This window comes from Podarcis muralis, chromosome 11, assembly GCF_964188315.1.
Source record: "Podarcis muralis chromosome 11, rPodMur119.hap1.1, whole genome shotgun sequence".
Classification (NCBI taxonomy): domain Eukaryota; kingdom Metazoa; phylum Chordata; class Lepidosauria; order Squamata; family Lacertidae; genus Podarcis; species Podarcis muralis.
Genome location: NC_135665.1, coordinates 8,256,949 through 8,284,058, shown reverse-complemented (window position 1 = coordinate 8,284,058; position 27,110 = coordinate 8,256,949). Strand labels below are relative to the sequence as shown.

At 43.7% G+C, this 27,110-nt stretch overlaps 1 protein-coding gene across 6 annotated transcripts; it reads left to right on the top strand.

Annotated features, from left to right (window-relative positions):
- Positions 1-1,366: 1,366 nt before the first annotated feature.
- Positions 1,367-26,821, top strand: HSD17B3 (hydroxysteroid 17-beta dehydrogenase 3). Of its 6 annotated transcripts, none has more exons than XM_077936025.1 (12): positions 1,367-1,512; positions 5,692-5,918; positions 11,030-11,076; positions 15,389-15,464; positions 16,665-16,772; positions 17,887-17,954; positions 21,006-21,041; positions 21,941-21,975; positions 22,334-22,415; positions 24,392-24,457; positions 24,709-24,858; positions 25,712-26,821. In XM_077936025.1, the coding sequence occupies exons 2-12, from the start codon at positions 5,765-5,767 to the stop codon at positions 25,820-25,822; spliced, it is 933 nt and encodes a 310-aa protein (XP_077792151.1). In that variant the 5' UTR covers positions 1,367-1,512; positions 5,692-5,764; the 3' UTR covers positions 25,823-26,821. The 6 variants fall into 6 exon arrangements, with proteins under 6 accessions (XP_077792151.1, XP_077792149.1, XP_077792155.1 ...); XM_077936023.1 differs by having other exon boundaries at positions 1,367-1,523; XM_077936028.1 differs by lacking the exon at positions 1,367-1,512 and adding an exon at positions 1,547-1,878.
- Positions 26,822-27,110: the final 289 nt, after the last annotated feature.

The window sequence follows — 27,110 nt, the reverse complement described above, 5'->3', positions numbered from 1 at the left end:
CCAATCCTCTTCTGCTTTAATATCCTTACTCTGTCCAATTATAATTACAACAGGATCTTTTGGGAAATGATAGCCCAGGATGCTTGTTATTTCTGTCAGCACAAATTCCCAAAATCTGATTGCTCAGTATGCCCACATGACGTGAAACATGTTTGCATCAGAAGTTCCACATCTCCCTCATGGGTCACTGGCCCTCAAAAATATTTTACTCAACCTGGCAGGAGTCAGGTACCATCCTGTCAAATCCGTACAGAACGTTCCTTTAAGAGCTTCCAAATCAAATACCATTTGTCTGTCAGTATTTGAATAGACAAATCTGCTTGCCATCTTGCTTTATAGCAATTCTGTTAATATTTTGTATATCTGACCTAAAGTTCCATGTGACCAATCAACTGCTGAGATCAATAATTCAAAATTCATACAATTTCTAAAGAGCTATGGCATCTTTATTTATTGGGGAATCTATATCTCACCAAAAATGGTCACAGGGTGGTTTACAAATCTAGGGTAATAGATAGTACTGTACACAATAAACAGAAACATTAAAATAATTTCCATAAATTCCATAAGTAACAACATCATTAAAATTACTTAACCCACCAGCTTCTAAAAGCCTGGCATCTAAAAAGAAGAAGAATATATTAAATGCAGGATTATAATGTAAAAAGGAAAGTTGAATTCACTTAAGGCAAATACCACCAACCTTTCTGTTCTTGCGGACACATTTTAATTTTATTAAAGCCTTTTAGGGCTTTAAAGGTCAGCACCAACATATGGGACTCTTCACACCTCCAATCTAAAGTGGTACCCAGACACTGTTTCATCACCTGAGCCCAACTTTCACAGGTCAAAGGACTTTTATACTACCCTTTCTCCCTGTGGATGGGAGGGTTTATTTTCTGAAAGTATTAGCAACATGTGGTATTTCAAATGCGGTCTATGGCTGTGAACACCATACCTCTCAAGCACATTTAAAGTAACCCCCCCCCCAAAGAATCCTGGGAACTGTAGTTTACCCCCTCACGAAGCTACCATTCCCAGCACCCTTAACAGACTACATTTCCCAGAATTCTTGGGGTGTTGCTGAGCGTGAGCTTGAAACAGTTCTTGTGGATAAAGCCTACGACTAGAATCTAGTTAGACAGGCCAGACGCATTTTGCACCCTTTAAAAGACCTCTCCCTTCGTTTCAAATTAAGTCTATGGAGGAAGCAAGGGGCATTTTTGTTTGAGAAGGGCACTTTCAAATTCCTCTCGTTTCCACGTTCCTGATAGATGCAGCACCCTTTGAACCTTAGCCTATAAAAGTTAAACTTCAATGTGATTAAATGTTCCCCGCCTCTGTCATGATAGGCTGCTGCTTATCAGATATGGGTGTGACAGGTTTCCCTGGCACCTTTTGCCTCCAACTGAAGAAAGGAAGGGTGAGGGAATGTGACGGGTGAGAGTTTGTTCTCAGGTAGCTTCCTCTGAGCTGCTAGCAAGTGCGCTGTTTACTGTGGCCCACTGCTGAGTAAGTGGCATGTAAGTCAAGCTACATTTCGTATTGTAATTAATTTGGCAGGCCAGTCAGACTCCCCATAATGTCTTCTGCCTTCGGGGAGGGTCAGAATTTGAGCAAACTCACAGGTTCCTGGACTTGGCTGAGAGCAATGCCAGCTAACCTCCTCATGAGGCCATCCTGGTGGCGGTGGGTCGAAACGATGGGGATGATAGCCAGCCGCTCGATGGAAGTCCTCAACCAGGTCGAAGGTTGTGTCAGGCACAGAGGGAGAAGCTGCCAGGGTAACAGGGGCCACGATGTCACCACGGGAAGAGAGGGTGCCTTCTTACAACACAGGAAGGAGCAGGAAGTGGGCAGAACTCTCCATCAACTCAGGTGTATATCATAGAATCACAGGTACTGTATGTGTGAATAAACCATATCTGCAGACTCCATTGTGCCTTGATTTCCCAGTGGAAGCACAACCCTGGGTGAGTGAAAAATTGGTGCTGGATTTTACTAAGCAGATCAAGTAGCATTGGGGGGTAAATTCGATTTAGTTCACATTTAAAGGCAGACCAACCAAATCCATAGCTGTCAACCTTTCCCTTTTCTTGCGAGGAATCCTATTCAGAATAAGGGAATTTCCCTTTAAAAAAGGGAAACATTGACAGTTATGCAAATCTGCATTTTTGCGGAAGCAATATGAGAACCCAAACACAGCCGTCCTTTGAAATGTGATCTTCTCTGAATTTTGCAATACAGTTCTCCAGCCATAATAGGGTACAGTGGTACCTCAGGTTAAGTACTTAATTCGTTCCGGAGGTCCGTTCTTAACCTGAAACTGTTCTTAACCTGAAGCACCACTTTAGCTAATGGGGCCTCCTGCTGCGCCGCCGGAGCAAGATTTCTGTTCTCATTCTGAAGCAAAGTTCTTAACCTGAAGCACTATTTCTGGGTTAGCAGAGTCTGTAACCTGAAGTGTATGTAACCTGGAGCGTATGTAACCTGGAGCGTATGTAACCTGAGGTACCACTGTATACATAAGAATGCATATGTTGACAATAATAAGATATCTTTTGTCTGCCTCAGCAGAAGAAATTAGCTACCTCCTAATTCCAACTGTTCATTATAAGAATAACTGTTTAAAAGGTGGTACAGTGGTACCTCAGGTTAAGTACTTAATTCGTTCCGTTCTTAACCTGAAACTGTTCTTTACCTGAAGCACCACTTTAGCTAATGGGGCCTCCTGCTGCTGCCGCGCCGCTGGAGCCCGATTTCTGTTCTTATCCTGAAGCAAAGTTCTTAACCTGAAGCACTATTTCTGGGTTAGCGGAGTGTGTAACCTGAAGGGTATGTAACCTGAAGCGTATGTAACCCAAGGTACCACTGTACCTGAGTTTGATCCCTGCCCTGGCCTCTCCCCTCCTTGTCCCTTTTCCCTTGTGCTTTTATGAGCCTTCAGGCAGGTTCAGGAGTTGGACTAAATGACCCTTGTGGTCCAACTCTGTTCTATGATCCTAAGTCTACCATGAGCAGTCTCATTTTTAATCAACACCTTTCCAGATTCCCGCCTGAGATCACAGCCTCACTGCACCTCATGAGCACCCAAAGAAAAGGATGGAATTGGATTGGGGCTACAATGCAGTGAGAGGAAGCTTGACTCTTAACCCTGTGCCAATCTCATCAAAACTGACTTACCCCCAAAATCTATTTACCCTGACCTAGTAATGGAGCTTTGCACTTGAGATTCCCCAGGTTGAATGCTCGATTCGGGAGCTTGGGCTGCAACTGACAATGCCTAGCACTGCTGATATGGGTATGGGAGTAGGTCGTAGAGCAGAACTTTCTAAACTTTTCATGTTGGCGACATACTTTGCAGGCATGCATCATTTCGCAACACAATAATTCAGTATTGCTGACAAACCAGAGGTTAAACTAACCCCTTTCCAGCCCCAGGAAGAGCGTGGGGAGCATTTGCGCAACACACCTACACCCTGCGGCCAACACAGTTTGGAAAGCTCTAGCATAGAGTGTTAGATTCAGTTACCATTTCCCACACACACCCCCTCAAGCACATGCTTTCAAGGTAAAGGTAAAGGTACCCCTGCCCATACGGGCCAGTCTTGACAGACTCTAGGGTTGTGCGCCCATCTCACTCAAGAGGCCAGCGCTGTCCAGAGAAACTTCCGGGTCACGTGGCCAGCGTGACAAAGCTGCATCTGGCGAGCCAGCGCAGCACACGGAAACGCCGTTTGCCTTCCCGCTAGTAAGCGGTCCCTATTTATCTACTTGCACCCGGGGGTGCTTTCGAACTGCTAGGTTGGCAGGCGCTGGGACCGAGCAACGGGAGTGCACCCCACCGCAGGGATTCGAACCGTCAACCTTTCGATCGGCAAGTCCTAGGCGCTGAGGCTTTTACCCACAGCGCCACCCAGTCCCCACCCGTGATTGGTGGTAGTAAGCACTAAAAACATGCACGATTCAGCCCACATTATGCACATGCTTTCAAGGTACTTTGAGATAAAGCAGGTTTTTCCAGCAGTCAACAATGGTCAAAGAAAGTGTCTTGTGCCTCCAGCCTCTGCTCAATGCTATAGCTTTTCTTTCTCAAGGAACTGGTTGCTGTTCTGCTGTTTCTAATGCCGGCAGGAGGTCCATATGGGAACCTCAGGGGGTTGCATAATAACTGGCTTGTGATGGTCATTCTAGATCCTGGATGGTCTCAGCCACCAGGGTTGGTGATGAATCCTTGTGCCTTCATGTAATGAGTCCTTTGTCCTAAAGGCAAAGCTAAAGCTAAAGTCCAGTCAAAGGTGACTGTGGGGTGCGGCGCTCATCTTGCTTTCAGGCCGAGGGAGCCAGCGTTTGTCCTCAGACAGCTTTCCGGGTCATGTGGCCAGCATGACTAAACTGCTTCTGGTGCAATGGGACACCATAATGGAAGCTAGAGCACACGGAAACGCCGTTTACCTTCCCACTGCAGTGGTACCTATTTATCTACTTGCGCTGACATGCTTTCGAACCACCGACCTTCTGATCAGCAAGCCCAAGAGGCTCAGTGGTTTAGACCACTTTTTTGCCCAAAGGCAAAACAAACCATCACACAGTTAAACGACAGCAAAATGGCTGAGAATTAGCCCCACTGAAATCAGTGAGATTTACATTTGAGTATTTATTTTAAAATTGTATGCACTGCACTTTCCTATAAGGCTAAAAGCACCCTATTACAAAATAAAAATCAAAGACATCAGTGAGAGAGGGTTGGCAAAGAAACAGAGATTCAGAAAGCCTGCCTAATAAATATAGTTTTTAGAAGACATGTAAAAAGAGAAAGGTATGACTCTTGCTGAACTTCTATTAGCAAGGGGTACCACAAGACACAGCCTGCCATACTAGTGGTTCAGCCCCTCCACCAGGCAGTGAAGTGAAGTTAAGTGAAGTGAAGTGAAGTGAAGTAAAGGCCAGCCAGACTTCAGGGGCATGTGAGACCACAAACAGTCCCCCATCAGAAGACTTCAGTGACTGAGACAGAATGTAAGGAATGAGGTGGTTCTTAAATAACCTTGGGTGCAAGTTATTTAAGTCATTGTGAATTAACACAGGCCCCTGGCCTGATAGCAGATTGGTTGCCATTGTAGCTCTCTCAACAGGAGAATAACATCTTGCCAATGACCTGCTCCTGTGAGAAATCTGGCTGCTACATTGTTTACTAGTTTCGGCTTCCAGACTGGATTCAAGGGCAGAGCCAACTAAGAGTGTACAAAATTGCGCTGTTCATTCAAGAGCTGGTTAAGTGGTCCTGTCACAGGGACCAACCACAAAACTAGGAGAGCACCACTGGAACCCGGAGAGAAAAGCCCAGATGCTGGAAATGAGATTTATTCCAGGTCTGGAATAACAGACGACTGTGATTTCGGTACCCGTATGTGAGTATCTTAACTAGGAGTAGGCATATTGTATCCTTAGGGGGGTTATGTTCCGGAACATCTTTTATCTCGGCAACAGACAGCAGAGAGCCAAAGGCAACATCATCCTGCAAACCAGCTGGCCTGACCCTGACCACAATGTGCTCTGAGAATGAGCATCTCTCCATGCAAGAAAGTTATGATCTGGGCCAAGAAAGTTATTCTATGATCTCTATGGGTAAAAAAAATTCACATGACTCACACGTTTATGATTAGACAGGCTTCTTCTTCCTTTTACCAGAGGGAAAAGTAGCAGTGCATCAGAAGAGAGACAGTGGCAGTATCTTGTCTGAGCCCCACAGCATCGGTTCATCATGGGTGAATTCCTGCAGCAGTTCCTCGCTTGCCTTGGAGGCATCACTTGTCTCGTTTTCCTGGTGAAATGCGTTCGGCTTTTGAAATATTTCTCTCCGCTTGTATGGAGGACTGTGCCTGAGTCTTTTTTTCGGTCAATGGGAGAATGGGCAGGTAAAGCAACTTTTCCTCATATTTTTATTTCTGGGGAAATGTGAACTGATGTGTAGGGATGGGAGCAGGGGATCAACTCAGTGGGCACCAGCTTTGCAACACAAAAGGTCCCAGGTTGTGGCATCACCAAACGGGGCTAAGAAAGACTCTTGTCTGCAATCCTGGAGAGTTGATGCCAGTCAGAGTGGGAAGTATTGAACTGGAATCTAGATGGACCTATTCCAATCCTCTAACCACGACACTAGCTCTCAATCTTCAAAGGTTCATGGGCAGTGCCGGATTTACGTATAGTGGTACCTCTGGTTACGAACTTAATTCGTTCCGGAGGTCTGTTCTTAACCTGAAACCATTCTTAACCTGAGGTACCACTTTAGCTAGTGGGGCCTCCCGCTGCCGCCGTGCTACTGGCGCGCGATTTCTGTTCTCATCCTGAGGTAAAGTTCTTAACCCGAGGTACTACTTCCGGGTTAGCGGAGTCTGTAACCCAAAGTGTTTGTAACCCGAGGTGTTTGTAACCCGAGGTACCACTGTATAAGCTAAACAAGCTATAGCTTAGGGCCCCAGTCTCTTGGGGGCCCCAAAAAAATTTAAAGGAAAAAACCTGGATGTACATTTCCAAGATATAAGATAAAAAACAAATAAAATAAAACTTACATACAGCAACAGTGTTTTGTGTTGTCTAGGCTCCTATGATGTAAGTAATAGGCCACCAATCATTTTAAGAATCACTTAATAATTCTTTCATTATTAATATACAGTCATACGTCGGGTTGAAGTAGCTTCGGGTTGAGCATTTTCGGGTTGCGCTCCGCGGCGACCCAGAAGTAACGGAACGCGTTACTTAAGGGTTTTGTCACTCACACATGTGCAGACGCTCAAAATGATGTCACGCGCATGTGCGGAAGAGGCAAATCGTGACCCACACACGCACAGACGTGGGTTGCATTCGCTTCAGGATACGAACGGGGCTCCGGAACAGATCCCATTCACATCCAGAGGTACCACTGTACTTCTTCTTAATTGTATTTTAGTTCAACAATTACTTCGATAAAATACATATTTTGTGATGTGCAAATGGCTTTAGATACCTATTAGGTCCGTAAATTTCCATATAGCATATATTCAACGCAAAAAACATATTATAATATTGACACATGCACCCTTGAAATGTTTTTTTAAATGCAGTTATGTAACTGAGAAGCGTTAATATTCGAGACCGGGGGAAAGAGGCGGTGGATGAAGACTGGAACAAATTCAAAGTTTATCTTAAAAACTGTTGTAATTTGGAAAATTAGGGGCTCAGAGTTATAAGAGATAAAGAACTACAGTTGTATTAATAATTAACTGAAGTTAAATACATGAAATATATTTAAGTTAAGATCAGAGGGTTGCTAAAAAATCTTGAAACAAGAATGCAGGAAAGGGGTGGTATGGGGAAGTCATGTTTTTGTTTGTTTATGTCTATGTTTTTGTTTTGTTTATTCTTTATTTATGGAAAACTAATAAAAATTTATTATAAAAAAAAAGAGAAGCGTTAATATGCAACTTCAATCTTTTTGAAATACAAAGAAATTCAGGCTGCAGTCCTACACAAATTTATCTGGAAGTAAGCTCCAGTAAGGGGACGCGGGTGGTGCTGTGGGTAAAACCTCAGTGCCTAGGACTTGCTGATCGTAAGGTCGGCGGTTCGAATCCCCGCGGCGGGGTGAACTCCCGTTGTTCGGTCCCAGCTCCTGCCCACCTAGCAGTTTGAAAGCACCCCTAAGTGCAAGTAGATAAATAGGGACCGCTCTGGCGGGAAGGTAAACGGCGTTTCCGTGCGCTGCTCTGGTTCACCAGAAGCGGCTTAGTCATGCTGGCCACATGACCAGCTGTACGCCGGCTCCCTCGGCCAGTAAAACGAGATGAGCGCCGCAACCCCAGAGTCGGCCACGACTGGACCTAATGGCCAGGGGTCCCTTTACAGTACCTTTACCTTTAAGCTCCAGTAAACTCAGTGGAGCTTGTTTTGGAACAGACACATGCAGGACAGCAATGAGAATTACTTTTGCCTATGGCAATGACTGGTTTGCCTGCGGCAGCTTCCTAACTCACATCATCTTAATACGATTTACAAACCTAAGTTCTCCGGCCATTATCATTTTTTATGAGTGAATAGAGAGATCTCCTGCTCAGTGATGTGACTACAAACTGATAATTTAAAATAAAAACAAACCCATGGGCTTGGATGCTAAGATAATGGATGCTTTGTAAACCTTTATGCAAAGCAGCTCCAAAGAAATGGATGGACCTAACTTAGTCGTGTTTGTTAATTTCAATACATCTACTCTGAGTAAAAGTAGTTTAAAAAATAATAATTTTCAGTGATTTTCCAAAGAAACAAAAAAGTAAAGAGTCCCCAAAAGTAAAACACAAAATATAACAAAGTGAAAAGAGGTCATGGACATGGACATGTTGCACAGCTTTTGTCAAGGGTGCCAACAAACACCAGATAAATAATTTTGTCCTTGGGGTTTTGAAAAAATGAGAATCACACATTCCAAACGTCCAAGAAAGCTCTCACATGCCATGGAATATTTTGCAGAAGAGGAATATTCCAAACATTTTTCAACCAAGAAGAAACACAGAGGTTAGACAAAGTTTTCCATTTTTGTACAATTGAGAGACCTGCTGCTGCGAATAAGAGAAGCAGTTTTTTTATTTTGCTTTTATGTCATGATTACCCTCCTCAAATAAAGAGAGGAGTACCAATTGTGGGGTGAATTGAATAGGTTCCTTAATAATTTTAGAGATTTCTTCAAAAACTTCCAGGGGTGCTTTTTCCAAAGAGGGCCAGATTTGATGAAGTGAACATGCGTTAGGGCCGACCAAAGTTGTTGATTTAATTTAGGATTAAAGAGTTTTACAGTTTTACCCCAAAGTTGTTCAGCTTTTTTTAGGATTTTACCCCAGGACATATACTGCCACGGGGGCCGGATTAAGTCGACTGGCGGGCTGGTTTAGGCCCCCGAAATGGACTTTGGACATGCCTGCTAATTTAAACCAAAGACTTTAACTAGTAGACATGCCCCCCCCCCCATAAATGGAAGTGAGTTCAAGAGGACCCACATCCCTGCTAGCAATCTGGAGCACTAGCCTGGAGGTAAAACATGAAAGAGAGACTTGCGGTTTATTTTGAGAGCGAGTTCCCTCACCCTTACAGAAAGTTGTTTGATTAGTCTATTGGTCCACATTCTGTTCTCAATACGTATCATAATTAAAATCTGTTTCCCAATTTAGTTTAAAACTCACAAGTTTTCTAGTCATAAAGGTAAAGGTAAAGGTACCCCTGCCCGTACGGGCCAGTCTTGACAGACTCTAGGGTTGTGCGCTCATCTCACTCTAGAGGCCGGGGGCCAGCGCTGTCCGGAGACACTTCCGGGTCACGTGGTCAGCGTGACGAAGCTGCGTCTGGCGAGCCAGCACCAGCGCAGCACACAGAACACCGTTTACCTTCCCGCTAGAAAGCGGTACCTATTTATCTACTTGCACTTAAGGGTGCTTTCGGACTGCTAGGTGGGCAGGAGCTGGGACTGAACAGCGGGAGCTCACCCCGCCGCGGGGATTCGAACCGCTGACCATGCGATCGGCAAGTCCTAGGCGCTGAGGTTTTACCCACAGCGCCACCCGCGTCCCGTCCCATTTCTAGTCATACTTCTTACCATTTCCTTAATAATAATAATAATAATAATAATAATAATAATAATAATAATTTATACCCCACCCTCCCCGGCCAGAGCTGGGCTCAGGGCGGCTAACACCAGTAAAATTAAAGTAAAACCATAATGGGGGGGGGGACCAATTTAAAATACAGGTTAAAATGCAATTTAAAATGCAACCTCATTTTAAAAGTAGCCCATAGACCAAAACCATAAGGGGAGGGAACATAAGGGTCAGACTGAGTCCAAACCAAAGGCCAGGTGGAACAGCTCTGTCTTGCAGGCCCAGCAGAAAGATGTCAAGTCCTGCAGGGCCCTGGTGTCTTGGGACAGAGTGTTCCACCAGATCGGGGCCAGTGCTGAAAAGGCCCTGGCCCTAGTTGAGACCAATCTAACATCCTTGCGACCTGGGACCTCCAAATATATAGTGACCTCCAAAATATATAGTGCTGCCCTAAACCCTTTCCTGTAGAACCCATATTTAGAAGTATGTGTTCTGTTCATGTGAGGAGTTGAGTAGCTTGTACACATACATATGCAGTGCTTTTCTTCTGGGAGGAAAAGGGAGGAACTCACCAAAATGTTTGTTTGTTTGTTTGTTTGTTTGTTGTGGGCCCAGTCACAGTGCTGCCACACACCCACACCCAGACAGTGATCTGGATTAGAAATGGCCACAACTTTATTGATTACAGATATAGGGGATTTTTGGCTCAGGCACTGGGGGTATGTACAGTGGTACCTCGGGTTACATATGCTTCAAGTTACAGACTCCACTAATCCAGAAATATTACCTCGGGTTAAGAACTTTTTTTCAGGATGAGAACAGAAATCGTGCGACGGGAGTGGGAGGCCCCATTAGCTAAAGTGGTGCTTCAGGTTAAGAACAGTTTCAGGTTAGGAACGGACCTCCGGAACGAATTAAGTACTTAACGCGAGGTACCACTGTATATCCATTACCAAAAATAACAATTGTTTAATTTTTAAAAGGTAAGGGAACTCGCAAATAAGTGTGTTGTAAAGTGCATTATACAAATGTGAGACTAGATGGCGATGGTGAGCTATGGCAAATTCAATATATTTTTCAAAACTTTTTTTAAAAAAGCATTTTCACAGCATTTTTTATATATGTCTAGATTCCACCCTGCCTAAAAAGCAAACAAATCCCTGCATATAGGTCGTTTAGGGGGGGGGCACAATTTTATATAATTGAAACCCACCAACATCCAAACCGATGGTCAGAGATGATGGGAGCTATTGCCCAGCAATATCTCAATGGATGCTGTCTCTGCATTTCTCCATCAATGAGACTGGGATGCCAAAAAAAAAAAATCACGTGGAATCGCAGTGTTTGAAATGCAAGAAATAACAAGCCAACTAAAGATCACATACTGTCTTTATTGTCTCATTATTTAGTAATCACAGGATCTGGCGATGGGATTGGAAAAGCCTATTCCTTTGAGGTATGATAAACATGTACAGAATCTCTTTGCATTTATGTCACGTTTTGGACTATTCATAGGGCTTTGCATACATGTTTCTCACAGTCAGTCAGTCAGTTAGTTTATTGCACATAGCCAAAGGCTGCCGCAATATACACAAGAATCATTCAACAATTAAAATATGCTGGATTAATACAAAAAACGTAAAACATTTATATGATCAAGACAGTATTTTAATATTTTTTTGGAAACCGCCCAGAATGGCTGGGGAAGCCCAGCCACCAGATGGGTGGGGTATAAATAATAAATTATTATTATTATTATTATTATTATTATTATTATTATTATTATTATTACCTACTGTAAACAGAGCTATAAGAGTACCTTAATATACAGGTTAAGAAATTAAACAATAAAATTTATAGGCTAAAATCGTCACATGGTCACTAATATATTAAAAAATAATATTAATTAGTACAATGTGCAATTATATTCGGAGTTTGGTGATAAAGATAGAATATAGCTTGATGTCGATAGGGTCAAATAAATTCATCTCCTTTACAGTTGGTGGCTATCTTTTTGCTCTAATTTGCTCTAATTTTCCTAGCGGCAGTTGCAAAGAGTGCTACACGCCAGGTCACATACTTATCTGTGTCTGTGAGGAGATATAAAATCATGTCAGAGGAGTTCTGGCCAGCGGACCTTAGTTTCTCACAGCAACCCTTACAGTCCTGTAAAACTATATTTATCCAAGGGACAGGAGAGTGCATGTGGCTATGTGGGAAGCTCCCTCGATGTATGGGAATTAAGGGCACAGCAACATGATGGTGGAATTCCATGGGATGAACAGCTTAGTGCTCAAGCCAGCTCAGGGACTGTCTGCTACAGAAAGTCATTCTTTGCAGCCTCCCCATGGTGCTTCACAAAGGAAATCAGGGGAAATGTTATCCCAAAGCTCCTGCAACATGGAACCAACAGTCTTTGGAGCAAGGGGATTGCATTGTGCATAACACTGATGTATTGAAGAGGCAGGAAGAGAGAAGCTTCTATAAGAAATAATAATAATAATAAATTTTTATTTATACTCCGCTCTCCAAGGCCAGAGCCAGGCTCAGAGCGGCTAGCACCAGTAAAATTACAATTAAAAATAAAAATTAAAAATAAACCAATTTAAAATACAGGTTAAAATATAATTTAAAATGCAGCCTCGTTTTAATAGTAGCCCATAGATCAAAACCATAAGGGGAGGGAAACATAAGGGTCAGACTGATGTGGACACAGTGGTGGAGGAAGGGGGTGGGAGGGCGGTCCACCCCGGGTGCAATCTCTGAGGAGGGGTGACAAGAAGGCACCCCGCAAGGGGCTCGTCCCACCGTCCCCGGGCGCGGCAGCACAAGCCACCGCCATCGCACCGCTGCAGCTGCGTGCGAAGGATCCTCCGCTCACGGCAGCACCCTCCGCCACCGTCTATTCAGCGCTCGAGTGGTGCCGTCAGCAAACCGCCGAGTGGCACATGCGCGTGTGCTGTACATACCGCACATGCGGGCTGCACACATGTGCCATATGGACGGCGGCGGTATCCGCGCCGCTATATACCGTGCATGCCTGCCCCGTACGGATGGCGGTGGGATCCCTCTGCCGCCGCTGCTGCCGCGAGCAGAGGATCCCACCACTGTGCGTACTGTGTGCATGCATGCACTGTATGTAGCGGCATGCGTGGCGTGACGTTAACATATGAGAGTGCTGGAGGTGAAATAGTTAAACAGGTTACCCAATCAGAACCCAGGGGTGGAGTCAGAGGGACTATAAAACCAGCTCTGGGAGGGGCAAAGGGATGAGTTCGTTAGGAGTTCGTTGGGAGTTGGGTGGTTGGTTGGAGTGGGAGTGAATTGGGCTAGAGTTGTGGGTAGGTTGAGTTAGTGTAACGAAATAGGCTGAGTCAGGAACAGTTAGGGGCTTGGAAGACAAGTAAATATCTGAGAGGTGAGAGCAGGTAGCAGAAGTTATAGGTCTGGATAGGCTCCCCATGAATGTAATTGACCGATACCGTTTATGAAACCACACACTTGTTAAACTGCAATAAATAAACAGAAGTTTATGTTCCAATTTAACCCTGACTGGACTCAGTACTGTACCAGGTAGGGCCTGGGTGGTGGCAGTGAGAAATAAAGTGGTGGCACAGGGATCAATAGACGGTGAAACGCCCTGGGACCCTGTGTGATCGCCACACGTGGTAGTAGCGGCACGTGCGCATGTGCTATACGTACATTGTGTGTGCATGCACCGGTGGGCACTTTGCCCCGCCCCCGCCCCGGGTGCCGGTTCTCCTTCCTTCGCCCCTGTGTGGACACATCAGAGAATCATAGAGTTTGGGGTGGAGGCCTTGTGGACCACTTAGTCTATCCTGCTGTCGGATGCAAGAAGTCTTGGAACCAAATCATCCCAAAGAGATGCTGTCCAGCATCTAATTGAAGACTTCCAGGGAAGGAGAGCTTGTCTCTCCACCCAGACACATTGGGGACCAACTGTGGTGAGCTCCTGCCGGCTGTTTAAAATGCAACTTACTTACTCAAACTTACTTTGGCCTGATCCCACTTGAATGATTCCTGACTGCTATAATTGAGATAGGTTGTTTTTATTTTGTTTCCCCCCCCAAAATTGTTTTATTCATTTTATAACACAAATAAAGAACACAAAAAAACTCCAATACAAACAAATTCTTGTCATATCCTTATTTTTCTAAACATTGTTAAGTGGGCTTCCCCAAGTCCCACCTATCTGATTTTCATTTTACTTCATCTTTAGCAGTTTACATATATCATAGTTTCTAACCATCTTTTTTTAAATCAAACTTAAAATAACTTCACATTTTATCACAAATAATACTATTTTAAAATACACTTTCTTCTGCTTCTAACCCTACAGCCTATATCCACTTCCAAAGCTATTCAAAGATTTAAATATTAACATATTTTTTTCAAATATTCCTTAAACTTCTTCTAGTCTTCTTCCACCATCTCTTCTCTCTGGTCTCGGAGTCTCCCAGTCAGTTCGGCAAGTTCCATATAGTCCATCATCTTCATCTGCCTATTGTGGGTTTTTTTATTATTGGTATATTTAATTGCTTATGAGTTGTTGTTTTGAATTTAAATGTGTGTGTTTTTTACTGAACACCGCCTCCTGTGGTATTATTTCCAAATAAACAAATGGTCCCATAATTGGCCTGCATTCATTTACTCCTAGTGTTCAACTAAAACCCACCTTCCTGTAATTTAAACTTATTTCATCTAGTCCTGCTCTCTAGGGCAGCAGAGAAGAAGTCTTTGCCCTGTTAAACCACAGAGCCTAGGACTTGCCAATCAGAAGGTCGGCGGTTCAAATCCCCACGACGGGGTGAGCTCCCGTTGCTCGGTCCCTGCTCCTGCCAACCTAGCAGTTCGAAAGCACACCAGCACAAGTAGATAAATAGGTACCACTCTGGTGGGAAGGTAAACGGCGTTTCTGTGCGCTGCTCTGGTTCGCCAGAAGCAGCTTAGTCATGCTGGCCCCATGACCCGGAAGCTGTACGCCGGCTCCCTCGGCCAATAAAGCGAGATGAGCGCCGCAACCCCAGAGTCGGCCACGACTGCACCTAATGGTCAGGGGTCCCTTTACCTTTATCTTTATGTGACACTATTTCAAGTATTTTAAGAGTGATATCTTGTACTTCTCACACCCACCCCAGTCTTGTCTTATTTGGTTCCCAGTTTTTATACTACAGAGGAGAGGGAAGGTTAGAGAATGTAAAGAAGTGAGTTAGGGAACTTCCTTATGACCTGCTTATTGTGCATTTATCCTGATTTGTTTGCAGGAAGATTAGATGATGTTGGCTATTTAAAGCATTCACCTGATTTGTTTGCGGGAAGATTAGAAGCCATTGATCAGAGCAAGTGTTCTGTGTCTTCCTGTTCAGGTCCCCATCATTTCCCTTCTTGCAAAAAGTTTCATCTTTTGGTTACATGAAACTTCCCAGTCCACTATAATTGTTCAGCCTGAATTTGCCAGCACGTGATTGAATCCCACCAGGAGATAGAGACAGTGAATGAGCACCTTGAATGGTGCTCATAATCTCACCCTTTATTAGCATTTCAATACTTTTGCCACTAGGAGTCAGAATTTCCCAGTTCACTCTGACCTGCATTGCACGACTGGAAAGCAATTGCTTCCTTTCAGCTGAACTTGTGTATCCTCTGCAGTTTGCAACAAATGCAACAAGCATCTGGGTAGCTTCTGCCATATCAGTGCAGCCCAATCATTCCTGAAATACTAATATATTTACGACTTGCTTCCATAGCTCGCCAGACGTGGATTAAATATTGTTTTGATTAGCAGAACACTAACAAAAATGCAGAAGGTAGCCTCTGAAATTGGTAAGTATCTAATATGTGAAAAAGTTATCACTTGATATCTTTATGCCTTAGGTTGTACAGTGGTACCTCGGGTTAAGTACTTAATTCGTTCTGGAGGTCTGTTCTTAACCTGAAACTGTTCTTAACCTGAAGTGCCAGTTTAGCTAATAGGGCCTCCTGCTGCTGCTGCGCTGCCGCTGCACGATTTCTGTTCTCATCCTGAAGCAAAGTTCTTAACCCGATATACTATTTCTGGGTTAGCGGAGTCTGTAACCTGAAGCATATGCAACCCGAGGTACCACTGTAATCCGAAGCATACTTGCTAAGTGTGCAGGAGGAAGTACCTTTGAATTCAGTGGGACATTTTGCTGTATAAACAGGCTTAGAAGTGCCCTGTAAAATTCATTTTATTAATCAACTAGGAATTATTTAATTAGGCGATAGCCTGACTAGGAAAAAACCTTTGCTGCATGGAGTGTGGGGCATCCCAGATTCTCCTTTGCCAGGAAAGTGTATGTTGTATCTAACAGCCCAACCCGACAACCCATTTTGCTGGCAAATAAAAGTTGATCCAGACTTGACAGAGCATTTGAAGTTGTGAGCTGGCTGTACATATGTAGAATTAAATTTAAGAGCTCTTGTGCTGGTGCAATAGTTGGAGCCATTGCTTTGGTGTAAGGCAGGATCCAGCACGCAGGTTTTCAAACTGTGACCTTGTTTCATTAAAGAGTTTCACAGAAAAACATACTCGGTAATATTTCTACTCCATCCTGCACTTGACTTTGTTTATTTATGATGATGGCAATAAGGGGTCGTTTTGAGCAGGGCCGTGATGCTCTCAAGACTATGGCCTAAGTCTTGTGATTTCCATAATACAGTTTTGCTACAGTCTACTAATTTTCCCCTTTAAAATCACCAGTTAAAGAATCCCTTGTCAATATCCTGGCCTAGGGCCTGCGATTTTCATGATACAGCACTACTGTAGTTTTGGTGGTTCTGCCTGTGCTTAAGGGAAAGCGTTGCTAAAACATGACTTATGTATGTGTTTTGCTTTATAGAAAGCTGAGACCCCCAACAATATTCAAGAGGTCTTGGGAGGAGGAGACACCTTTGAGAACCATTGACCTAGCATATTGCCTAAATGCATTGCTGTCTTAGCAGTAGCCAAGGAAATTCTTAAAGAGCACAAAAATGACTCTCTTTCTCTCCCCCCAAATGCAGAGCAGTCCACAGGGAGAAAAGTGAAAATTATACAAGCTGACTTTACCAGAAGGAACGTGTACAATGACATTGAAGATGGTCTTCAAGGATTAGAAATTGGAATTTTGGGTAAAGTTTCCAATAGCGCTTTTCAAGAGTTCCTTTTGGGTTGCAGTGAGGCAGTGTGGTGTAGTGGTTAGATCAGGCATAGGCAAACTCCGGCCCTCCAGATGTTTGAGACTACAATTCCCATCATCCTTAGCTAACAGGACCAGTGGTCAGGGATGATGGGAATTGTAGTCCCAAACATCTGGAGGGCCGGAGTTTGCCTATGCCTGGGTTAGATTGTCGGACTAGGACCTGGGAGACCAGGGTTCCTAATCCCCACTCAGCCATCTTGAAGCTCACTGGGTGACCTTGGGTCAGTCACCGCCTCTCAGCCTAACCTTCCTCTCAGGGTTGTTGTGAGGATAAAATGGAAAGGGAGGAACACCAGGAACACGTTGAGCTCCTTTGGAAGGGGACAAAGGTGGGATAAAGGCAACAAATATGTAAATAAAACAAACTCTTCTCTCATAGTTATTGAAATTGTATTGTGTCAAACTGGCCCTCATCAGACCTACAAGTGGCTGATCTGGGGTCAATTTTGTATTATGTTTAAAGGGCCTATTATCTTCTGAATGAGTTCAACAGATGCCATGCCTTCACAGTAGCTCAGTTTAAGGCAACTTTTACTAATGGTGCCTTCCAGATGCTTTGGACTACAACTCCTATCAGTCCCAGGTAGATGTAGTCCCAAACACAGCACCACCACTGAGCCTCTTGGGCTTCCGATTGGAAGGTCGGCGGTTCAAATCCGCACGGTGGGGTGAGCTCCCATTGCTCCGTCCCAGCTTTTGCCAACTTAGCACAGAAACGCGAGTGGCTAAATAGGTACCGCTGCAGTGGGAAGGTAAACGACGCTTCCATGCGCTCTGGCTTCCATCACGGTGTCCCATTGCACCAGAAGCAGTTTAGTCATGCTGGCCACATGACCCAGAAAGCTGTCTGTGGACAAACACCAGCTCCCTTGGCCTGAAAAGCAAGATGAGCGCTACAACCCCATAGTCGCCTTTGCCTAGACTTAACCGTCCAGGCGTCCTTTAGTCCAAAACATCTGGAAGGCACCAGGTTAAACCAGCAGCAACTGGTCTAAGTAGTTGTGCCAACTAGTTGTGTGACTCACTGTGTTTCTGTTTATTAGTTAACAACGTTGGAATGCTTCCTCGCCCCTCTCCAACCCGTTTTCTTAATGGACCAGAGAATGACGGGGTAAGGATTATTCTATGTTTGTGCTCTTGAAAGCAACTGCTCAGAAGGCCCACAATTTCCTTTCATATGGAACGGAGAAATTAGTTTATTTATTTATTATTGTCTTTGTCCATGGAGTTTTCTTGGCAGGGATACTGGAGTGGCTTGCCGGTTCCTGCTCCAGGTGGATCACGTTTGGTCAAAACTCTCCACTATGACCTGTCCATCTTGGGTGGCCCTGCACAGCATAGCTCATAGCTTCTCTGAGTTATTCAAGCCCCTTCGCCACGACAAGGCACTGATCCATGAGGGTAGTGATGGTAGACAAGGGTAGTGATGTATGGAAGTGAGAGCTGGACCATAAAGAAAGCTGATCGCCGAAGAATTGATGCTTTTGAATTCTGGTGCTGGAGGAGACTCTTGAGAGTCCCATGGACTGCAAGAAGATCAAACCTATCCATTCTGAAGGAAATCAGCCCTGAGTGCTCACTGGAAGGACAGATCCTGAAGCTGAGGCTCCAATACTTTGGCCACCTCATGAGAAGAGAAGACTCCCTGGAAAAGACCATGATGTTGGGAAAGATTGAGGGCACAAGGAGAAGGGGACGACAGAGGACAAGATGGTTGGACTGTGTTCTCGAAGCTATGGACATGAGTTTGACCAAGCTGTGGGAGGCAGTGGAAGACAGGAGTGCCTGGCTTGCTCTGATCCATGGGGTCACGAAGAGTCGGACACGACTAAACGACTAAACAACAACATTTATTGTTCATTGAATTAATTTCAATCAAGTTACATTTGATCTGAACAGAGCAAGTATAGCCGGTATCGCAAGTTCCTCCAGGTGTTCTTAGATGCAAATTTCCATCAACCCCAGCCTGAATGGCCGGTGAACAGGGATGATGGGAATTGTGGTCCAGCAACATTTGAAGGGCACCAGATGGACTCCCCCTAGAATATGACATTTCCACAGAGTTACTGGACCAGCTATTTTTAGCCAAAGCCCTTAAACCTTCCTTTATTTCCCTGAAGACCATAGTGCAGAAATGATAAAGTCTCTGCAGAATCCATAGGAAAAAAACCTGCAAGCATAAGGGAAGGGAATGGGAAAATGCAGTAGAATTAATCTATATTGCCCAACTTTATGATGGCCTGAACATAACAGAGAAAGCAAAATTGAGGCTGCCATCCTATGCACACCTACGGGGAGTAAGTCTCAATGAAAACTATGGGACTTGCTTCTGAACAAACATGAATAGGGCTATATTATAAATCTCACTGGTCCCAGCGAGTAGCTGTTTTGATCTAGCAGACAGTGTCCTGCCTTATATTTACTAGCCAGATTTATATCTTTTCTGCTTAGATTACAGTAACTTTAGCGAGGGGAGGGTGCGGTGACCATGCAGTTTTGCACGCAGTAAAACACGGAGAGTTGAGCTGCTTCCTGTTTCAGCCGTGCCTGTGCGACCTGATTATTCCTTCACTTTAAACCAGATGTGTACTGGTCAACGCTCAAAGTGGGACACATGGCCACCCTAATCAGGGGCGGACGAAGGGGGTGCAGTAGGGGCGGGCCACCCCGGGTGTCACCGCTGAGGGGGGTGACAAAATGACGGGCGGCACTCACCGCGGGGCCTGCAGCACGCCTGAGCCACGCAGCTCTCCTGGGAGTGACGTAGTTGCTTGGGCGCCCGCAGGCTCCGTGCTGCCCAAATGGTCCACTCGCCACTCCCCCTCAGCTGTAGGGCAGCTGAGTGGGAGAAGGCAAACAGACTGCGGAGGCCCCGCGGGATGTTCTGCCCCGGCTCACCCCGCCCCACAGGTGGCTGCCCCTGCCCAGGGCGCAGGGCATGCTGCCGTCCCAGGCACCCAATTTAAAGAGTTTGGATTTGATATCCCACTTTATCACTACCCTAAGGAGTCTCAAAGCAGCTAACAATCTCCTTTCCCTTCCTCCCCCACAACAAACACCCTGTGAGGTGAGTGGGGCTGAGAGACTTCAGAGAAGTGTGACTGGCCCAAGGTCACCCAGCAGCTGCATGTGGAGGAGCGGGGAATCGAACCCGGTTCACCAGATTATGAATCTACCGCTCTTAACCACTACACCACAATTGGCTTGCTCCGCCGCTGGCCCTAATCACTGGGGAATAAATCAAGTGCATCTTCACTGTGCATCTAACAACAACAACAAGAACAATAACAATTTATTATTTATACCTTGCCCATCTGGCTGGGTTTCCCCAGCCACTCTGGGCAGCCGATGTTTCACTGTGCAACAATCATCCCATTCTTGATACTACATAGCTCAAAAGATGGTTCTGCAGATGGAAAAATGGCCCACAACATCTTGATATCCAAGGTAGAAAATACCCCCCCCCCCCATGCACAGAGAGAGTATTGGGTTTTTGTTTTTTTTTATAAATAAGCTATATCTGACACTTTGTGGCCCATTTAATGGTCTCCCAAAGCCTGTTATTTGAGGCAGGGCGCCTCATCCCTATTGGTGGGGTGGCCCCATGCAAACAAATTCATTCTTTTTCTTCCACATTATATTAAAAGGCATGTTTGGCCACAGACAACCTTTATTCATCCTTAAATGTTTCCTTTCTTTCCTGTGGCCCGCCAGATGTTGTTGAACTTCAACCCCTGTCCTGCTCCAGCCAGATGGCCAACGGTAGGAGAATACAGGAGATGAAATTCAACAGCGCTTGCAGCACCAAACGCGCTCCATTCCCGTTTTAGACATTACAGTGGTACCTCGGGTTAAGTACTTAATTCGTTCCGGAGGTCTGTACTTAACCTGAAACTGTTCTTAACCTGAAGCACCACTTTAGCTAATGGGGCCTCCTGCTGCTGCCGCACCGCCGGAACACAATTTCTGTTCTCAACCTGAAGCAAAGTTCTTAACCTGAAGCACTATTTCTGGGTTAGTGGAGTATGTAACCTGAAGCGTATGTAACCTTGAAGCGTATGTAACCTGAGGTACCACTGTATGTGCAATTGAACTTTCTGGAACTCTTTCTCCCCACCAGATCAGTCAGCCTCTCATGTAATCTACTTTTTATTCCCTATAGGACCTCATCAACTGCAACATTTTCTCTGTCACCAAGGTATGTACCACACAATAGCTATGCATGTGTGGAAAATAAAGATATTTTTTGGGGGGTTGGGAGATTTCACAGACATCTCGGCTGTGGTCAAAGATGTTTTCCTCACACAATGTGGATAGCTGGTGATAGCTATGTTTCATATTCACTGAAAAGATCCTGGAGGAGTTTTTGAGGACCAAACTGAATTGTGGTTGCTGTGGGCTGCTTCACACTTTATGGAGACATGTTGCAGGTTGTGTGCCTGCCAGAACAAAAGTGCAACATTTGAACGGAATGCTTGTCATTCTTAGAAAGCCTTGTCTGAGCCACGAAGATGAAGGAACATTCCGTTCAGTTCACAGTTTAATGCGAACCTACCTGATTTCCACTTCCCAAAATGATACATGAACCGAAAGGCAGATATGCTTTGAAAATGGTACTTCTCCAAATTTTGCGATGCAGTTCTCCAACCCAAAAATGTGCTAAGAATGTGTTTAACACGGGAAATGTTAATAAAAAGGCACAGATTAGCAAATATAACATTAAATATATATATTTATATTGGGAAAATTGCTTACAAATTACAACCTGTCCCCAAATATATTCACTTTTGTACGCAGTTTTTTGGTTGGGGAACTGGATCACAAAATTCAGAGAAGCCTGGATTCCAAAGGATAGCTGTGTTTTGGCTAAAGTATTGTTTTAGGAAGTGCGAATTTGGTGGATTTGCATGAAATGTTGAGCTGTGGAGTTTGGTACATAGCACATTCCAGATGGCCTACTCTGTATTAATGCTCTGGCTCGTATAAATTATTATATTTTGTTGCAAGCAACCCAGAGTGGTGGGGAAACCCAGCCAGATGGGTGGGGTATAAATAAATTGTTGTTGTTGTTTTATTCATGTATATATATATTTTTAGATGACACGGATGATTTTGAAACAGATGGTGTCAAGGTAAACCTCTTTCTTATGTTCAAGATTTTAAAAAACAAACAAACAAACAGGAAAAAACCAAGAAGAAGCTTTCGAACTGGAATGAACTTTGGTTTAACTTCCAGAACCCAGTTGTGTTACTTGGTGCAAGCAGGGGCATGTCTCCCTGGAGAACATCATGATCACTGTGGACAAACATAGGCTTCCTTGGCCTGAAAGCGAGATGAGCACCACAACTCCATAGTCGCCTTTGACTGGACTTAACCATTCAGGGGTCCTTTACCATTACCTTTTATGGGAAGCCCTTGGTATGTTTAACATTAGGTTACAAAACGAAAGAGTGTTTACATTGCAAGTTTTATGTCATGTTGTTTTTCAGACAAAAGGGACTGATTCTGAACGTCTCTTCTGCCGTAGCCACCTTCGTCTGTCCGTTATATGCAGTCTATTCTGCCTCTAAGGTAAGAATTCTGTGCTTGCTTTAGACATTTTCTGCGTCGTTCTAGGATTTATGGGACCAGAAGGAAATTGAAATTACAGCAGCAGCCTGCTGTCCTTATCTCCAGTGGAAGTAGGATCTACTGGAAGCAAAGGCAAGGTAGCAACTCATGGGTAAAGCCTATGATTTGCAGGCAGAAGGTCCCTGGCGTGATTTTCAGCATCTTCACATGGGCCTTGGAATGTCCCCTGAGAAGTGCAGTTCTGTGAAAGGGAGGAGACGCACCTCAAACCGAATTCTCCACACTCTAACACACGTATATTTATGTAAATATGTGTGTGGGGGTTACCTGTCTGCCTTTCCATCCCATTAATGGGTCACCTGAGGCAGCTCAGAGCAACAGGATGTAGAGACAGTACGAGCAGCACATTAGAAGAAGCTAAGATAGGAATAAACACCCAAACACTGCTCATATACTGTGGGCATGCTGTAATAAAACTGTTTTGCTAGGTGTCTAAACACCATCAGGTAGGGGATCTGCTAGATCTCTGAGGGAAAAGTGAGTTCCACAGTCTGGGTGCCACAAGGAGAAAAGATTCTCTTCTGCATGCTCGTCAACCTACAGAGGAAACAAAACGTATTATTACAAAAGCCCACTGCCAAGCAGTGTCCAGAGCACATGGGATCACAGGCATCAACACAGGATCTGTGTCCCTTTGGAGAATAGAAGACACAGTGGAGACTCTTGCACTTTAAGAAATAAGGTTTATTCGCCTATTTCACCCTCAGTCTGCATGGAGGGGTTCCAGATCTTACAGCATGGCCCAAAGCATCGCAGGCAGTCTGTCCTTCTCCCTTGCCAAGATGGATTTCACCCTTTTTTCCCCTTTCTTCAAAAAAATATTTTTATTCATTTTTAGTTTTAACAGTTAGCATCACAAATAAGTCATAATCATGTACATGTATTATTCTCCAAATTCCTCGACTCCCCTCCACCCCTCCATAGTTTCCCTGGTTATTCTTTTCCAACTGCATCTTATAATGTTCTCCATACTTCCTTAAAACTCAGTTCTCACCATAGGTCTTGTTACATTGCAGGTGTGTTTTTTAGAATCCGGCCAATGTTTACAGTGTTCTTTTAAGTAACTTATAAATTTCCCCCATTCTTTATTAAATTTATTATCTTCTTCATCTCTGATCTTTCTGGTCATTTTTGGCATAGCCCATCATCTTTGCAACCATTCTTCTCTTCCATCTTTGGGCTAGCAACATCCGCGCAGCTGTCGTAGAGTACATAAACAGTTTTTTCTGCTCTTTTGGTATTTCTGGACCTAAAATTCCTAATAAGAAAGCTTCTGGTTTGTTTCTTCCCCTTTCTTCTTCCCAGAAGCCCTTTGCCTCCTTCAGAGTAGATACTCCAGTCTGTGGTCATGACCCACAGTGGCTCTCTTAACGGCCCTAGTTTGGCCAGACTACCCAGAAATTCCTTTGCAGCTTATATTCTTCCTCCATATCACAAATCACCCCAAATCATAGCATTTAACACCATGTAGCCTTTGAAATTTGCATTGATCCGAATTTGGCAATGCAGCTCTCCATCTAACTAATGTTTACAGAAATGCACATATTAGGTAAAAGTGTGCATATAAAGGAATATACAGTATTCATTTAAAAACTACAAAATCGTGCTATATGAGGAAGCATGACTTGCAAAACTTGTGTTTATTAGGAGAAAGTCACACTAAAATGCTGATGAATTTTCATCAGGATTTTTAAAAAAAGAAAATTCACAAATTTGCTGTAGAAATGGATCCAGCAAACTGGATTTAAGATTGGAAAAATTAGAAACTGGGATATCCAAAATTAACAAATCCTTCTATCTCTAGTGATAAGAAAGATAAATCAGAGTGTTTGGGGGGGGTGGGGATGGGATTCTTGATGTTTCGGCAATTAATTAAAGTGCAAAACACTAACATGTATTTAATTTTGTCTGTCTAGGCTTTTGTATGTATGTTTTCCAAAGTGCTTCAAGCAGAATATAAAGGAAAGGGAATTATCATACAGGTAATTTATATCTCTCTGCTTTTACAATAAATCTAAATCGTCTGCATAGATGAGATACCGGGAGACCTTGGATGTTTTTGCCATTTTCTATTCTTTCTTCTTAATTATGCGAAACATGTCCATTCCTCTCCTTTAGTCCATCCTAGGAGATGCCTTTTTCCACTAATTGTCATTTAAGCCTCCTATAATGTACAAAGCATTCAAGATTGTGAAAAGGTTGCTGCTGCTGTTGTGTTTGTTTCTTGGTTTAGGCTTTGACTCCTTTGGGTGTCTCTACTCCAATGACCAACTGGGCAAAGACCAATCTCTTCATGAAGTCAGCAGAAGACTTTGCTAGACAATCGTTGGAGTGTGTCACATTTGGGGACGAGACATGTGGATCCTTATCTCATGAATTCTTGGTAATTGAACTGCAAACTTTAATCAGATGAAGGAGATGGCTAGGGTTCCCCATCACCAACATCTAGGGGCTCCTGGTGGCTTTTGAAGACTATTCTTCAATAACATTATTTCTTGCCCAATCCTATCCATGCCTATTCCAAAGTCAGTCCCACTGTGTCCAGTGGGACTTATCCCCCAATGAAAATTAGGAGTGCAATCCTAAATGGGTAAGGGGGCTAGGGAGTGAAATGGTGGACAATCTGCCACATCCCAACCCCTTGCCAGCTTGTGGACTGAGCAAGCAGATGCAAGGTGCATTGCACGATAAATAGGCAATGTCCTATAACTTCAGCACAAGTTTTTGTGCGAGCGTCTCTGCATGGATGCTTAATAGACAGCTGGCCTAGAAACTCCCATTGCACCTTTCTCACTGCCACCCTAAAAAAGGCAGATGATTAATAATAATAATAATAATAATAATAATAATAATAATAATAATAATAATGTTTTTTGTTTGTTTATACATACCCCGCCTATCTGGCTGGGTTTCCCCAGAAACCCAGCTCCCAACAGAATATTAAAAAACATGATAAAACATCAAACATTAAAAACCTCCCCAAACAGGGCTGCCTTCAGATGTCTTCTAAAAGTCAGACAGTTGTTTATCTCCTTGACATCGGATGGGAGGGCGTTCCACAGGGCAGGCGCCACCACCGAGAAGGCCGTCATCTGAGCAGTAGCGTTTACCATTCACCCACAATGTGCTATCCTGTAAAAATCACATGCAAAAACGATCAGCCTGAATCTTATGAGACCTAACCATATGCATGAGATATTAATGTGTCTCCCCATTTTTATATATACCTTCTAAAGGCAAGGATCATAAAGTGCATTCCTGAATGGATCATCCACAGTGACTGGTTACAAGAGACTATACTAGTTAGATTTACAGAAAAAGAGAAGAAGAATGGAAAGAGTACCTGAGAAAGCCTTCTTTGGAGCTTATGTTGCTGCAGATCCTGTCTGGATTGTCTGGTATGAACATGCCAGGAGTGAGCTTGATTCATTGAAAGGCTTTCATTATGAGTAAGAAGAGCCCTACAACCTCTGTCTTTTTTTGTCCTGTTTCAATGCCATATATTAAGTATTTCTGCTTCTGTAGTCCCTTTGGAGCCAGAGTTTACAGATGGTGCACGCTTAGATGTAATTTGATTTTTGCAACATTGATTTTGATGTTGATTTGATCTTAACATTGATCACAACAGTGTAGTATTGTTCTGAAGATTTATTTCACTACGTCTGAAAGAATTAAAATGTAAAAATATGAAGAGAGTTTTTGAGGAGATGGTGGAGGAGGGGGGCTCAAAGAGCGTGTTCAGAAGCTCCTTCCACCAGCATGGGGAAGAAACAGGTTCACCAACCTAATGACTTCCAGATGTTTTGGTCTAAACTTCCGTCAGCCCCAGCCCTGTGAAGGGTTGGACTCTATTAGTTATTAGGAGGAGCAAGAGGGAGAAATGAGTGCTTTGTGGGACCATTGTCAACAAATCTTAGCTGTTTGATCATATGACTTAATAAATTTTAATTAATTGATTAAAGTTGCATGTGGACAAAAGCAAATGTCCTGAATCAGGTTGCACAATTTCTCTGCTTGAAGCTAATATGAAACATAGTAGGCGCTATCTTAGAAAAACTGCCTCCTTTAAAACGGTATTTTCTACGTGCAGTTATCAAGATTTGTATTAAAATGATATATAAATTTTAAAATCAGGAACACCTTCTTACTTGGTTAAAAGTGTTTAATCTATTAATTTAACCAATTAACCATTTCAGGCTGGTAACTTAGCTGATCTATAATGTAGTGATCTTGCCTAGTTTGAGCCGAGTCATAGACTATCAAACTACTGTTAACTAATACATCTGTTATGGCTAATATCCAGTAGGATAAACTAATAAATGAGGCTTATAAACTAAAGAATATTACACTTTGTTTGCTTTTGGTTTTATTGTTTTATGTTCATTGCCTCCATTTTTAAACCCACATAACAAACATTAAAACGTCAGTGAAATGTGGCCTAGTTGATAGTTAATTTCTCAACATTTATTTGGGTTTGGTTCAGTCCAGACACTTGTAATGAGCTCGCTGTTGGATCATTTTGCCTGAAGTGTTGTGATACTCTAGAGACATATGGGGCCCTGAGTGCCTACAAAATTTCCCATGAAGGGGCCGAGCACCCACAAATTTTGGTGCCAGGGCCATGCTGTATGGCAT

Bases quoted from the DNA above. Each gene is read 5' to 3' on its own strand.
- HSD17B3 (XM_077936025.1), top strand. From the start codon at position 5,765: ATGGGTGAATTCCTGCAGCAGTTCCTCGCTTGCCTTGGAGGCATCACT. The intron at 16,773-17,886 runs GTAAAGTTTCCA...TCTGTTTATTAG, and splicing joins ATTAGAAATTGGAATTTTGG to TTAACAACGTTGGAATGCTT. The intron at 22,416-24,391 runs GTAAGAATTCTG...TTGTCTGTCTAG, and splicing joins CAGTCTATTCTGCCTCTAAG to GCTTTTGTATGTATGTTTTC.